This window comes from Quercus robur, chromosome 3 (genome assembly GCF_932294415.1).
Source record: "Quercus robur chromosome 3, dhQueRobu3.1, whole genome shotgun sequence".
Lineage (NCBI taxonomy): Eukaryota > Viridiplantae > Streptophyta > Magnoliopsida > Fagales > Fagaceae > Quercus > Quercus robur.
This window is the reverse complement of record NC_065536.1, coordinates 9,293,409-9,309,483: the sequence shown is the minus strand read 5'-3', so window position 1 is coordinate 9,309,483 and position 16,075 is coordinate 9,293,409. Positions and strand designations below refer to the sequence as shown.

The window sequence follows — 16,075 nt, the reverse complement described above, 5'->3', positions numbered from 1 at the left end:
AGCATCGATGTTTCTCTTGTCAATTCCATGGAATAATCTTTGTAGTCCCACTCTGGTTTGAATCTTTGTTACGGGTCCGTTTGGATACCGTTGAAAACTGAAAACTGAAAACTGAAAAATATTGTAGCAAAATAATTTTAAAATGTGTGAATAGTATCGTGTGACCATTTTTAATGAAAAAATTGCTGAAAAGTAAAATTTGTGGATCCGTAAACAGTACACGATGTGCACTAATTGACTGAAAAAAGTTTGAAAGTCAAAATTTGCGATTACTGTTTATTAAACAGTACATAAACAGTAACCGCAAATCTAAAAAACGCGTTAAAAAAAAAAAAAAAAAAAAAAAAAAAAAAAGCTGAAAAACACAAACGTGTTGGTTTTCAGCGCAATCCAAACGCAGCTTTAGGCATGAAAGGTGCCGCGCCATACGACAAATTTACCTGTCTTTCTTTCTTCCCATGTGGATGACTCTCACTGTTTTTTGTTGGGACTCTAGGCACTCTAGAACACGGCAATGTTAATAGCCCCACCGTTTACTCAGACTTTGAAAATTGGTATTCTCCTGTTCACAACTTCACATCAGCCAACTTTAAAGGTTGCCGTGCTAAAAACTTCGAAATAAAAAAGAACTTGAATTCTTAACATTTCAAGGTACAGTGTTTATTTTAAAATCTCGGCGATCATCTCTTTTGACTGTTCTGATGATTGTGTTCAATAGATATCATCCATTTCATAATTATTGCTCTTTATCAACAGGCCAATACCTCAACTAATTTTTGATGTAAGTATAAATTAAATTTCAAATCTCTTATTCGATAACAAAACACTTCATAAAGTTACATTAATTTCATTTACTTTTCCAAAAGATTTTTTTGTGGCATAAGATTTCCATTAGTTCCCACTTCTGATAAACAGTTTATGAGTGCTATCAATTCCATTTCCATCGGTAGTCTTAATTGAAGATTAAGAGCCACATTTGGGCATCAAACTTTAAAAAAATAATGCCTTCCACAGTTCCAGTTCCACATTTGAGCATCAGTCAATTCCCTTTCTTCTATTTTCACTAAAAATAAAAAACAAAAAAAAATAAAATAAAATAAAAAAACCCACAGAATGAGCATGCCTGACTTCCATTGGAGAGGCTCGTATGGGAGGACTATAGTCAGCCCAAGTCTATGAGCAACATTTTTTACAATCTCTGCTCACCCAGTTTTTTACAGCTGGCCATCCACTTCCACTTGGATTACTGAAACTAACAAATGGACTTTTAATAGACCATTATTAGCCAGCCCAAGTCTTTAATATATTCAAATAACCTCTTTTAAAACTAAACCTTTAGGACCGGAGCCCAAATCCGTTGATATACATGCACCTAAACTTCTTGAAGAAGTTCATATGAAAAAAAAAAAAAAGGGGGGTTCCATGAGGTGCATGTTTACCTTAATTGATATACATGAGACGTAAAATACAATTTTTGTTTTTTACCTTAAAAAAAAGTTATGATTAGATGTTAATAATTTTCTGTTTTATCTAAATTATTTTTAATTTAGTTTAAAAATAAAATTTTAACTATTCATATAGTTTCACTTTCATCCTCTAAATCTATTCTTTGAAGCATGTGTTGATGACTTGTATTCTATCTTATTGATGACGTCCCCACAAGAAAGTTTAGTTGCAACTTTCAATATAATTTTTTTCCACAATCATATACTATATAATAAAAATTAAGCTTAAAAATTGTGATTACGTCAAATAGCTACTTTTGCCGACTATTTCCAATAAAAGAGAATTTTTGTTTAACCAATTTTTTTTTGCTATCGAATAAGTTCCATTGAACATAATGTTTTAGTGACATTAGGATATATTATTGAATCTAGGACGTTAGTAACTTAATTTTTGGTGGGGATTAGTAAGAAAATTAGCCCCAAACATAATCTAAGCATTAGAATTTCATAAAAATAACGGCATATTTGGATCTACTCATAAGATCAAGTTTTAACTCAATCTGGTTCATCAAAATGAGTTATAGAAAGGCAGAAGAAACCAAGAAATTAAATAAGAGTTCCTGGCCTACTCGTGAGCCACATGGTTAGGGGAGGGCGTAGTTTACCCCTTGGCCCAATTAGGTCTTGTAAAGGTCATTATGTCTCATTACTCAGTAGCCTAAATAAGACTAGTAGATTTCACTTTGGGCCAAAATTTCGCTTAGATTATGATGAGTCAGAAAATAACCTGGGATCGTCATTCCCAATAATAACGATCAAACCAAGCATTACACATTTATTACATGCATTAATGATGAAACGTAACATACAGAGCAACGGTAACAAGTGATCTGTGCACTTCAGAGCTCCCATTGATAACGTACTAGTCATTGAACATAAATGCAAGAATTCATTGTCCATTAAGGCAAAGAACGACTATAAAACAAAGGGACAACGAAAAGGCACACACAAATACTCATCCAAAAATCACTCCAACTCATTTTTCTCTCTAAACAAACTTTCTCCCTTTTTGACTTAAGCATTGGAGTGTTTTTGGGCAAACACCACACCTGTGTGTTCCATTTCTTTCTAAACCTTTCTTGCAGGTTTACATCAAAGACATGACCAACCACAAGATCGTCCATCCATTGAGACAAGGATCTCAACTGTTAATTTTTCGCATCATCAATTTGGCGCCATCTATGGGAAACGCTAGTCATTCAAGCTATCTTCCCTAAGTGACAAAAGAGAACCTCGTAGCACAAGATGAATGCCGAACAGGCCATATAACAAATTCAAGCCCTAGCAACCAACACGGAGGAATTGACTTGGCAGAATGAAGAGCTAAGGAGAGTTGCTAAATCTTAGAACAAGGAACGATAGCAGACCATTGAGAACTAGAATGAAGAAGAACATCGGAGGATCGAAGGAAACAACAATGAGGAAGAATCAAACAGCTGGTTAACAAGAGGACAAGGGTGTCAGAAGAAAGCTCGTCTAGGATGAAGAGCGAGCTTTGTAACATGAGGGAGATGGAAGAGCTCAGAAATGCAGTAAAGGATAAAGATATGGAGAACTTGGACGGAATGATCCAAAGTATGGATTCACCATCACCATTAAGGTGTTGAATCACCCTCTCCCACCAAAGTTCCACCTCACCCAGTTGGAGTTGTTTGACAGTTCAAAAGATCCCTTGGATCACATCGAGTCATTCAAAACTTTAATACTTTTACAGATGACCCCAAAAAAAGTTATGTGCAGGGCCTTCCCAACAACGTTAAAGGGTGCAATTAGAGTGTGGTTTGGCAAGTTACCCTTAAGTACCATTGCAAACTTCAAGCAGCTTAGCAAGGGTTTTGTTTGTCACTTCATTGGAGGACAACAACATAAGAAACCAACTGGGCATCTTCTCAACATCCTCCAAGTAGAGGGAGAGTCGTTAAGGCAATACATGACGTGTTTCAATAAAGAGTTGCTATAGGTGGACGAAGTAGAAGATCAAGTTATTCTAACGACCTTCCAAGCAAGATCACTACCAAGAGATTTCTTTTTCTCCATCACTAAGAGTCCGCCGAAAACAGTGGCAAAGCTACTCCATAAGGCCCAGAAGTATATGAATGTGGAGGACAAAGTGACCGCTAAAGGAGTGACGAGAGACGAAGGAACTGGCCACAATCCCGACAGGAAAAAGGAAGTATGAAGCACTGGATATGCAACCGAAAAAAATAGGAACCATCCAGATCAAAAGCCTAAGTTTACAAACTTCACTCCCCTAGTGATGCTTATTGAGCAAGTATTGATGTTGATAAAGGACGAACATTCTTTGCAATGGCCTAGACCAATTTACGCATCAGTAGAATTAAGAGACAAAAAACAAGTATTGTAGGTTCTACCTAGACCACGGGCATCGCACTGACGAATGTAGACATTTGAAGGACCAAGTAGAGACCTTGATACATCAAGGAAAATTGCAGAGGTTTGTATGAAAGATGGAGACATATAGGCGACAATAGAAGGACGAGAAAGACGGGGAATCCAAAGATGGGGGGCAAGAAAGCCCCCACAGGAGAAATAAGGATGATCTCAGGAGGATTGGTAGCAAGGGGATCCTCCAAGTCATTGAAGAAGGCATATGTAAGGGAAGTGAACAGTGTCCATTCACGACTCCCACCTATATAGATGCCTAGATGCAGCAAGCCAGACATCGTCTTTTCTGAAAGGGATGCCAACGTCGAATAGCTCCATGATGATCTACTAGTAATAATGCTTAGAATGAAAGAATTCAACATTCATCGGGTGCTAGTAAACAATGGAAGCTAGGCAGACATCATCTATCTTCCAGCTTTCCAATAGATGAAATTGAGCAAGGAAGGGTTTCGACCATTCACTTCCCCATTGGTAAGCTTCACTAGGTACAAAGTCATTCCCAAAGGTGTTGTTAAACTAACCATAATTGTAGGCACTTATCCAGCACAAGTCTCCAAGGAGATTGATTTCCTCGTAATAGATTGCTTGTCGACGTATAACGTCATCCTTGGACGACCAACACTTAACAAGTTGAAAGTGGTGACTTAGACCTATCACCTAAAAGTAAAATTCTTAGCTTTTAGAGAATCTTTCCCATGCTAAGAAGGAATGAAAGAGTACTGGTATTTCCCTTCTACTCAAGTTTTTTAACAAATGAGACTTTCAACAGTGAGTACTTTAAAAATTAAAATGACAATGATCACTTCATGAAAATATGAGGAAGGGTTAACAGTTAATAATGTGGGTAATAATTTATTTATGTCAACTTTCACTAATGAGGAGGACACAGAGAATTTGCTTATCCAAAGGCCTTAGAGTTTTGATAAGCAATTTGTCCTTATTAACCATTTTGATGGGAAAGTCACAGGTGGGTGTTTGTGTTTGCAATATATTTTGTGTAGGTTCTTTTTTAAATAAGAACAAACATCATAAGTAAAAATTATATCGTGTATTTATATAAGCAAAACCATAGGGGACATGTTGGACGAAGAAGTAGCGTGCTAAGGTGTGACATGGGGGTATTTTCTTGGACTTCAAGTAAGTTTGGATGTCTCAAAACCATTAATGTGTGAAAAGAAAATTATGTTTGGAAATAGTGTTGCTTGTTGGGTTTATATGTAGTATGAACAATAGAGAGTTTTTGTTACCTATGTGGTAAACCAGCTGGCTAGGGATTTAGGGCTTTAAAACAAGGGACGAAACTAGCTAGGTTGGGGCCTTTAAGGGGACCCGAGTTCCCCCTTAGTCTTAAGAAAAAAAATTATATATACAGGTATTTTCTTTGCAATTTTATATTTAAGCCCCTATGAGCGACCGCAACCTCGGCCCGCCCATTTTTTTCAAATTAGGCCTAACCCGTGCGAATGGGTTAGGCCCTAGATTGAGGGTTTTACATAGAATCGCCACTTATTTAATTTAAATGGAAAAATAAGAAAACCTTTACTATAAAAAAAATAAAAATAAAGAAAAATAAAAGCTTCTGTTGTATTAATATATATATATATATATATATATAAATGTGTGTGTGTGTGTGTGTGTGTGTGTGTGTGTGTGACAATTTACATCAATTTTGTAACAAAATTTACAATGCTTTTTTATCCTAGATACAATCTAAAAAAGTAAATTACATTACTTTGTTTCCTAGTTACATTTTAAAAAAAATGTAAAATTGCATATGCATATACAAGAGCCTAGTCTAGAACCCTTGATCTTAGTTTATTTAATTTAAAGGGAAAAATAAGAAAAACTTCACTATAAAAAAAAAATATATATATATATATATATATATGCTTCTGTTGTATTAATATATATATATATACATACATATATATATATATATATGACAATTTACATCAATTTTGTTACAAAAATTACAATACTTTTTTATCCTAGATACAATCTAAAAATGTAAATTACATTACTTTGTTTCCTAATTACATTCTAAAAAAATGTAAAATTGCATATACAAAAGCCTAGTCTAGAACCCTTGATCTTGGTTTAAAGGCTAATTTACAAGATGAGAAGGGATTAGCACCCATCTTGCCCAGTAAAACTAGTCTTCTGGGTTAAGGTGACCAATATCTTGTCATGTCAAACAAATATAAACAATATGTCATATAAACACGTTAATTTGCAAGAATTGTAAACAAATATGTGTTGGGGAATTTAACATAAAGAGAAACAAAAAGTGAAATTTGTTAGATAACAATGTAAATGTAAAGAAAGTATGAAAGTAATGGCATGTTTATCTAGGAAATTAATGTAAACAAGGAATTCCTAACCTAGACATATTCATCTAAGCATGTGAAGGAAAACAAAATCATCATGTTATTTGTCATCAACATAATTGCAAAAGAAAATTTATTTTTAGGCCTACCAATCATCCAAGCAATCATGAGAAGAATAAAGAAAATCACCTAGACATGTTCATCCAAGTATTCAAGCGAAGACCATAATGTTAATTAGACCTGTTCGTCTAAGCATTCAAAAAAGAGAGAAACAACTACCTAGACATGTTCATCTAAGCATGTTATGAAAAGCAAATAATAACTTAGAAGTGTTCATCTAAGCATGTGAAGGAAAACAGAAAATTGTCATGCTATTTCTCTAGACATGTTCATCTAGAGAAAATCAAAATGCTTAGACATGTTCGTTTAAGCATTTAAAAAAAAGTAAAACAACTACCTAGACACGTTCATCTAAGCATTCAAAAGAAAGTTGCACATTAGCCTAGAAGTGTTCATCTAAGCATGTAAAAGGAATATCAATGAAATATATAGACAAGTTCATCCAAGCATATCATGAAAGAAACAAATAATGACTTTTAAGCATTTATTCAAGCATGTGCAAAAACTTAAAAAACATAATTAACATAATTAACTACTTACCAGCATAAAACATAAATTAAAGGGGGAAGTGATCACTTAAAGAGCTAGTGAGAAAGTAAGGAAGTACTAAACTACAACCAAAGTAAGAACAATGGTTGCACAACAGCTTTTACTTTTTGCTTTCTCACTAGCTCTCCGAGGGGAATTCAGGTCCAGAAAATGAAAGAGGTCTTCTCCATTTATAGGGAAAGGAATGAATATAATTTCATCACAACACCACCCAAAATAAATAAATAAAACACACTAAAAACCTTTGATGAAACCAATATTGTACCAACATCTTCTCTTTGAATGAGTGATTTCCCACCACTTTCAACTTTTTACCTTAAGAAGAAAGTTGTTCCCTAGCAAAGTTGCCTCTTACGCATTTTATGTTGCACTTCCCTATTCTTACAAACCAATGCTGCTTCTTCTTAGTCACAATGTTTCCAACAACAACTCCAATTACAAACCCACTACCATAACCTATAAGGACCATTTTCCAATCAAATTCAATGTTAAACCATAAGTCTTGATATTCTTCTATGCTTGAAGTGGGTAGAGGTGAAGGCTTTGGATTTTTGCATCTCTTTGATAATGGATTTCCACATAATCCTAAATTTCCATCAAATGAACTATTGTCAAATGTACCAAATTGATTACCATGTGGTATAGGCCCCATAAGTTGATTATGTGAGACATTAGAGGATGCCAGGAAGGTGAGATGTGTCAATTGCCAAGGTGTTTGTTCAAAGAGCTTGTTTTGAGAAAGGTCAAGGCACTCCATTGTTATTAGGTTTCCTAATGATAATGGGATATGACCAGTGAGGTTATTGTTAGAAAGATTGAGTAATTGGAACCCATTTAGATTCCCAATGAATTCTGGAATCATTCCATTGAATTTGTTACTTGAAAGATCAATAGCTACTAGACTTTTATGATCTTTAGATATACTGTTTCCTTGCCTTTGTTTATTATTGTCATCGAGTAAGGGTAAACATCATCAAAGTCATGATGACATGGCTTAAAAACTCTAAATGCCAACAAATATTTGAAGTCATCCAAATCAACTTTCTTCATAAACATCCAATTTTGGAAATATTTAAATGGTAACTTACTGGTAAATTTATTGGTGGAAAGATAAAAAATGCACAAATTAGGAAATGCAAACATGGTTGCTGGACTCCCCACAACACCATAGAATCCATTATGTCGCAAAATAAGTACCCTTAGTTTAGGTAGTGTTCCTAATTAAGACTCTTATGCATATGCTTCCTATGCATATGCTGCTACCCATAGCATTCCGAGTTATGTTCCTCTTGGATACAATGCCTTGAGAACAACACTTTTGCAAAAAGAAAGAGCTCATGTTGAAAGACTTTTGAAACCAATTAAGGACTTTTGACTTGAAAATGGTGTAAATATAGTTTTTGATGGATGGTCAGATCCACAAAGGAGGCCTCATATTAATATTACGGCTATATCAAATGGGGGTCCAATGTTTATAAAGGCAATTGATGGGTCAGGTGAGTTCAAAGACAAACATTATATTGCTAGGGTGTTAAAGGATGCTATAAAAGAGATTGGACATGAAAAAGTTGTCAAAGTCATCATTGATAATGCTAATGTGATGAAGTCTGCTGGAGCTCTTATTGAAAGTGAGTATCCTAAAATATTTTGGACACCCTGTGTTATCCACACTCTCAATCTAGCTTTGAAGAATATTTGTGCAGTAAAAAACACTAAAACGAATGAAGTTACATATGAGGAATGTAGTTGGATTACATGTATTGCTGATGATGCATCCTTCATATGTGTTTTTATCATGAATCATTCAATGAGGTTGGCAATGTTTAATGAATTTTGTCCATTAAAACTGCTCCATGTTACTGATACTAGATTTGCTTCAGTTGTTGTAATGCTGAAAAGGTTGAAGTTGATAAAAAGATGCCTTCAAGCCATGGCTATTAGTGACCAATAGGCTTCTTATAAAGAGGATGATGTTGGAAAAGCTCAAAAGGTGAAAGATATGATTCTAAATGATCTTTGGTGGAATAATGTTGATTATATCCTTGAATTCATAGCATCTATTTATGATATGCTACGAGTAACTGACACAGATAAGTTTTGTCTTCTTCTTGTGTATGAGATGTGGGATTCAATGATAAAGAAGGTGAAGGCAGCAATATATCGGCACGAAGGCTTGGAAGATGATCAATATAGCTCATTTTGGGGTGTGGTGTATGATATACCCATTGATCGATGGACTAAAAATTGTACACCACTACATTGCTTGGCTCATTCCTTAAATCCTAAGTAAGTACATTTATTTTCTATTTTCTTTAATTCCCTTTTCTAGTAAAACACACGTTTCATCTATATTTGTTTTTTAATCTTTAACTAGGTTTTACTCCATTGAATGGCTTTCGGAGAATCCAAAACGCATCTCTCCACATCGGGATCATAAAATTTCTATGGAAAGGAGTAAGTGTTTGGATCGATACTTTGAAGATGAGAATGAATTAAAGGTGGTGAAATTTAAGTTTGCTACATTTTCAAGAGGGAGGTTTCCTTCACCAAATGCCTTGACAGATAGGTGGGCTTTAAAACCTTTGGTTTGGTGGCAATACCATGACTCCGCATTTCCAACTCTTGAAACCCTTGCCCTTAAACTTCTTGGACAACCTTGTTCATCCTCATGTGCTAAGAGGAATTAGAGCACATACAAATTCATTCATTTCTTAAAAAGAAACAAAATGGCTCCTGCACGCTTTGAGGATTTGGTATATGTGCATTCTAATCTTTGACTCTTGTCAAGGTGCAATGAGGAGTACGTAAATACAACAACAAAGATGTGGAATATTGCAGGAGACTCTTGGAATGAGAGCGACATACATGGAGGAGCTGGAATTCTTGAGAACGCAGCCCTTACACTTGATGAGCCAGCGTTGGAGGCCATGGTTATTGGGAATGCTAGCACTGCACGCTTTGAGGATTTGGTATATATGCATTATAATCTTCAACTCTTGTCAAGGTGAAATGAGGAGTACGTAAATACAACAACAAAGATGTGGGATATTGCAGGAGACTTTTGGAATGAGAGCGACATACATGGAGGAGTTGGAATTCTTGAGAACGCAACCCTTACACTTGATGAGCCAGAGTTGGAGGCCATGGTTATTGGGAATGCTAGCACTAGTTTTACTACTAGTGAAAGTGAAGTTTGAAGTGAAGCTATTGATCTTGATGATGATGATGTTGGTGTTTGATTGTCTTGTTGATTATCTTTTATTTTGTTTTAGTTTCAAACTTGTGAGTTGTATTCTAATTACTGAACATCATGGAATGTTTTAGTTTCAATCTTGTAGGTTGTATTTAATTTATGAACATCATGTTTTAGTTATTATCTACTATTGCTCTTAAATTTGGTATATGTTTATATAATGTGAAAAAGTATGCTTAGCAATATATTAAAAATATAAATAAAAATATTTTTAATAATTTTTTAATCACCGCACCCTGCCGCACTTGCACCCAACTTTTTCAAAAATTGCCAAGTCCCGCACTTGCATCCACACCCGAGTCCCGAAACACACCTGTGCTTCATAGACCAAGAGGGGAAAACATCATTGAGATTATTGCTTCCAATATATAGAAACTCTAGCATTCGACAATTTGATAACGATCTGGATAAAATCCCCTCAAATTGATTTTGGCTCAAGTCAATCATCTTCATTGTACTTCCCTTTGCACATAGTTGAGGAATAATGCCATCAAAAGTGTTGCCCCAAAGATTCAATATAGTAAAAGAGTTGCTGAAGTTGCTAAAACAAGGAGGAAGCATGCCCCTAAATTTGTTGTAGGATAAATCAAGGGAATAAAGAGAGCTAAGGTTACAGATCAATGGTGAAATTTCTCCTTGGAGCATGTTGCCGGTAACCAAATAAACCAAGGTGGATGGCAGTGGAACCTAGGTTGCACGGACACGCCATTTTTGGCGTCGTGTCCGCGTCCGACACGTGTCGGACACCGGAACGGGGACGACGCGCCAGATTCCGGTCTCCGGCGGTGTCCCTTTTCTTTTTCTTTTTTTCGCTTCTCCGACACGGCTCCGACACGGCGCCTACGCGGCTCCGACACGGCGCCGACGCGGTTCCGACGCCTCCTACACGCCACCAGTGAAAAAAAAAAAGAAAAAAATCACAGATTTTGATCGGAACTTACCAATGCCGTTGATTTTGTGATAACCCTAAAATAATATAGCAAGTTTAGAGTCTCTTAGACTGAAAGTTGAAACCACATCTCAAGATCTTCTCAACCCACCCTCCCTCTGTCGCTGCCGCTGCCGCTGCCCTCTGTCCCTCGCCGGAGTTAGATCGGACCGATCGACGAGCTCCGACGTCGACGCCGTGCCATCTGTCCTCTGTCCCTTCCGATCTCTCTCGGCGCAGACCGATCTCTTCTCTGTTCTCTCTGTCTTTTTTTTTTTTTTTTTTCTTCTTTCTTTCTTTCCGATGTTAACTTGAATCTACTGTTACTTAGACATAATATATATATAACGCGTTTTGCTTTTGCTTTTGCTTTTGTTTTGTTTTGTTTTTTTTTTTTTTTTTTTTTTTTTACTACTGTTGTGGCATGTGGCCTGTGTGCCCTCCGTCGTTTTTTTTTTTTTAATATATATATATATATATATATATTTTTTTTTTAATATTAGTTATAACTTATAAATTTGTTTTTGTGTGTCCTGCTATAGTTTTATTTATTTATTAAAGTTAAATATTGTAGGTAATTTTACTAAAATGAATACTGAAAGTGCTTGAAGATTTTGTGTATTATTGTAGTATTTTGGGTGTTAGTTTACTTATTTGTAGTTCTTACATAATTTAAATTCTAAACATAAATGTATTTTGTCTAAAAATATTAAAAAATATACCTAAATATAAAATTTAATTAATTATTTAACCGCCGTGTCCCCGCCGTGTCGTGTCCTTATTTTTCAAAAATTGTCGTATCCCCGTGTCCGTGTCCGTGTCGTGTCCGTGTCCGTGTCCGTGTCCGTGCAACATAGAGTGGAACTGGGGGTAATGCTTGTAGCTTGTTGGACCTAAGGTCCAAAATCTTTAGCCAAGGCCATGGAAAATTGAATAAATGATGGTAAAAGCCTGTTAACAAGTTGTGAGAAAAGTTCATGTACATCAAAGTTTCTTTAATTGTGTTCCACACCCATTTGGTTATATAATGCATTTTACATTCAATAATTATATAATGCAAGATATTTTGTAAATAATATAATGTATGGTTGAATTTTCTTTCTAGTGCTCCTTACTTACGGTTGATCATCTGTATGTTTTAAATGACCTAAAGAATAAGCATATATAAGTAAATTAATTCATCAATTATATTTAAAAATAAAATACAAGACTTTATACCATAAGAAAAATGTAATTTTATTAAGAACTTACCAAAATTACGCTAAGAATGTGACGTAATTGTCAATCAAGTAGCATCATCGAAGTGGACTGAATTGACTGAAGTGGGCCAAAGTGGACCAAAATGAATTGAAATAGATCAAAATGGATTGAAATGGACTGAAGTTGACCGAAGAAGACCGAATGGATCGAATGGACCAAACTAGACCGAAATGGACCTAATGGACCAAAGTAAACCAAATGGACCAAACTATACCAAAATGGATTGAAGTGGTCCGAATTGAACCAAATTGATCGAATTGAACCAAACTAAACCAAAATAAACGAAAATGCTACGTTAACGTGGCTCAATAAAAACATAATAACAATAATTGTTGCACTTCAGTTTTTAGATTTGTATATAAATGGATATAAATTTGGAAATGTGCTTTTTTTTAGTTGCAACTAAAAGTGATTAACAACCAATATAGAGAAACTTATTTAACTTGGTTAGGTCTAATCAAAATCCAACATGAGTTAGAAATTTATCATACTAAAATGGATTTAGGTTCTTATTGCTCGTACTTTTTCTGTGTTCATGAAGAAAAAAAAATAGAATCACAAATTATTTTACAACTTCTTGACACAAGTCACCATGGGTAGAGTGTTAAAGTAAAAATAATGGGTCTGAATAAGTGAACTGTGGCAACCCCCCAAAAAAAAAAAAAAAAAGGGTTGTGAATAAAAGTCCACGTGGACGGCCCCCATTCAAGCCCACTACAAATTCATTTCTCCCTTCCCGCTAAAGCGCGCCTTCTCTCTCTCTCTCTCTCACTTCGGAGTTCAGAGAGAGAGAGAGACACGAAAATGGAAATGAGTCTGAGCGGGAATGCGATCAAGACCTTTGCTCGGTGCATCACGTGCCTCGCACGTGTCGGAAACGAGCTCGCAATTCAAGCTTCTCCTTTTCAGGTATATTATGTATGAATAAATTACTAAAATTATAATTAATTTGTTTAAATCTGATCCAGTTAGCTCGATTTTTTAATTATCAGCTTATTTTTACATTTTTTTTAATGGCTCATATAATTTACCCTGTGTTCATGTTGATTTGTTAACTCATTGTTAGGGATTTGGTGTGTTTTGATTAGGGTTTTAAAAAAAGCATATAAATGGGATTTATATCGAAATTATTTGTTATTTATGGAATTGGATGTAAGGAATTTGTGTTTGATTTGATTTATATGAATCATGCTTTGATGGGTGAGAAAGTAGTGAGTGGAAGCTCTGTTTGGATCGTATGAAAATGAAGGAAAAAGAAGGGCATAAATAGGCTTTCATAGAATAATATTTAATTAGTTTTGGAATTGGGTGTGAGGAGTTATGTTTGACTTGATTTATATGAATCATGCTTTATGAGTGAGAAATTCACAAGTGAAGCTCTGTTTGGTTGGCAAGAAAATAGAGGGAAAAAAAAAAGATATTCAAAAAATTAAAGCTCTGAAGCCTAGACTTGAATTTTTTTTTTTTTTTTGGTATCTGAATATTCAAGAGATTTCCTCAAACATGTTATGCAGGAGTAGTTCGCTATAACTGAATGGAGGGCTTGAGGTTTTTGTCTTATGTAGTTTAAGTCATGAGAAGAGGTTAGAAATTTTTGTTTTGTTTTGTTGGATTTTCCTTCTGAAACATCTCCATCAACTATATCAATCTTTAGCAGAATTAGGACTACCCTTTTGGTTTTCTGCAAATAAGGATGGGTAACAAATGAGTTAATAATTTGTAAGTACATTGCATATTCATGTTTGAAGTAATTGAGTTGATTTGTCTAGTTACTATTTTTTGCCTGCAGCTTGCTTTTCACACTCTCAATTCATCACGGTCAGCTTATCAGTCCATTACATTTAAGCCTGATTTCTTTGATGTCTATACAGTTTCTGATAACCAAGTCCAATGCAGTGTGCTTTTGAAGGTAAGGTGGTTTCTTTAACCATGTTAGATATTGTAATGGGATTTTTCAACTTCTCAGTCTTGCTGACTTGACATCTTCAGGCCATTTGTTCTCTTCTTAGGACACCTATTGCAAGTATTGATAATTTAAGTGTGAAGTTGCCTGATCCTGATGCATCAAAAATGCAATGGGCGTTGGAATGCTATAGTGGTAAAGTACTTTCTCGCATATCTTGTGTTTTTCTAATCCTATGGACTTATTAGGGATTGGGTGATGCAGACCCAATAGATTGGGGTAGAATGGTAAGATTGATTGGTGCTTAGACATCGATGATAGTGGTCACTGTCATATTTGCTGGAATATTATTTTATTAGATAAGGAATATGTTTTATTTCTACCATGTGCAATGCAATCAGGTAAAGGTCAGGAATGAAATAATCTTATGGTATTCTACAGATATCCTTTGAGAATAAAAATTTATTGTGAGATGTATCCAACACTGTCACTAGAATGACTGTAATACATCAGAAATAGAGTAGCTGAATGTACCATCTATATGTCTTCTAGTCTTTGAACATTTCTACAATCAACAGGTCTTATTTAGTTTGCGGAAGAAAGGATGGGCTCGTACTAAATGTTATTTGATACTGAAAACAATATTCTTCCATAGGGGATAAGAAAATGTAAGAGAAATCCCCTTCTTTGTTTTGTAACATACATCACAAAAGGAGTATATGTAAGTTGGCCAAATGGTATCTTGAAGAAAATCCAAAATTATTGCTGAGGCCATGAACCCATGATGATCATTCAGACCAGAGAAGCTAAATATATGTGTGATGTAGTTAGGAGGATAATATATACCATAGAGGTATTTAGCCTGATCTCCAATGGCTACCTCCAATAAACCTTCATCCTACACAAGTCATTTAACATGTAGCTTTTGAATGAGTTATTCTCATTTAGATAAGACTATTCTAAATTTGGATTTTAGGGTATCTTTTTGAAATCTCTAGATTTATGATCTCTTGTGCTATGGAAATGTTACTAGATAACTGTACCATGCAACTTTCTTATTATGCAATCTTCTTAGTAGATTATGTGATTCAAACATTGATTTGAAACAATTTCATATTGTACATTTTGCATTCATGAGGAAAACCTATTGTATTACTTGCATTGTTGAGCCCAACATACAATTTACTTAAGTGACATATATCCACAATTTACTAAAGTGACATGGGGAGGAAAAATAACTTTAGGGGAGATAGTTAGACTAGACTGTTTCAAATATGCAGGTTAAGGGGAGTATGTAACTATATATTAAGGGAGACGAAATATTTCTTTGTATGTTAGAGAGTTAACGGTTAACATGATGTACTTTTTTAATCTTTAAACATTTATTATGTTTCAATTTATATAAATATATATATATATATATATATATATATATATATATATCCCCTCTATATCCCTTGACGTTAATCTTAAATCCAACAGAAAATCTGACTAATATGCATTTCCCAACATTAACGGCTTCTGTTAAAGGCTTCAAAGCAATCGTGTTTAGTATTTAAGGGTCTATTTGTTAGTATTGTTTAAACAACAGTTTTTGTTGTTTAAATAATACAATACGTATTTTCACAACACTTAAACAACGTTATTAGAATAACATTACTAAACAGGTCCTAACAATCAAAATGAAATCACTATAGTCAATTTTGTAATTTTTACTGCTAGTGCAGAAAGATGAATGGCCAGTTAATTCGACATAAGAGAAACTTTTCTGCATAAAGATAAAGAAAACCACAAGAATCGCATTCTCCTTACTGTATTCAGATC

At 34.7% G+C, this 16,075-nt stretch overlaps 2 protein-coding genes across 4 annotated transcripts in view; one reads left to right on the top strand and one right to left on the bottom strand.

Annotated features, from left to right (window-relative positions):
- LOC126716960 (uncharacterized) overlaps positions 1-16,075 on the top strand; it is a 153,720-nt gene that overhangs the window by 38,858 nt on the left and 98,787 nt on the right. Inside the window, exons 1-2 of one of the 3 annotated variants that reach the window (XM_050418032.1) lie at positions 13,106-13,257; positions 14,138-14,257. In XM_050418032.1, the coding sequence (XP_050273989.1) occupies positions 13,153-13,257; positions 14,138-14,257 (225 nt within the window). In that variant the 5' untranslated portion in view covers positions 13,106-13,152. Of the gene's footprint in view, positions 1-13,105; positions 13,258-14,137; positions 14,258-16,075 lie in introns of those variants that run through there. The other 2 variants (XM_050418033.1, XM_050418031.1) reach the window with 2 other exon arrangements.
- Positions 1-16,075, bottom strand: part of LOC126716961 (receptor-like protein 43) — a 49,202-nt gene that overhangs the window by 31,239 nt on the left and 1,888 nt on the right. The gene's annotated exons all lie outside the window — the stretch shown is intronic.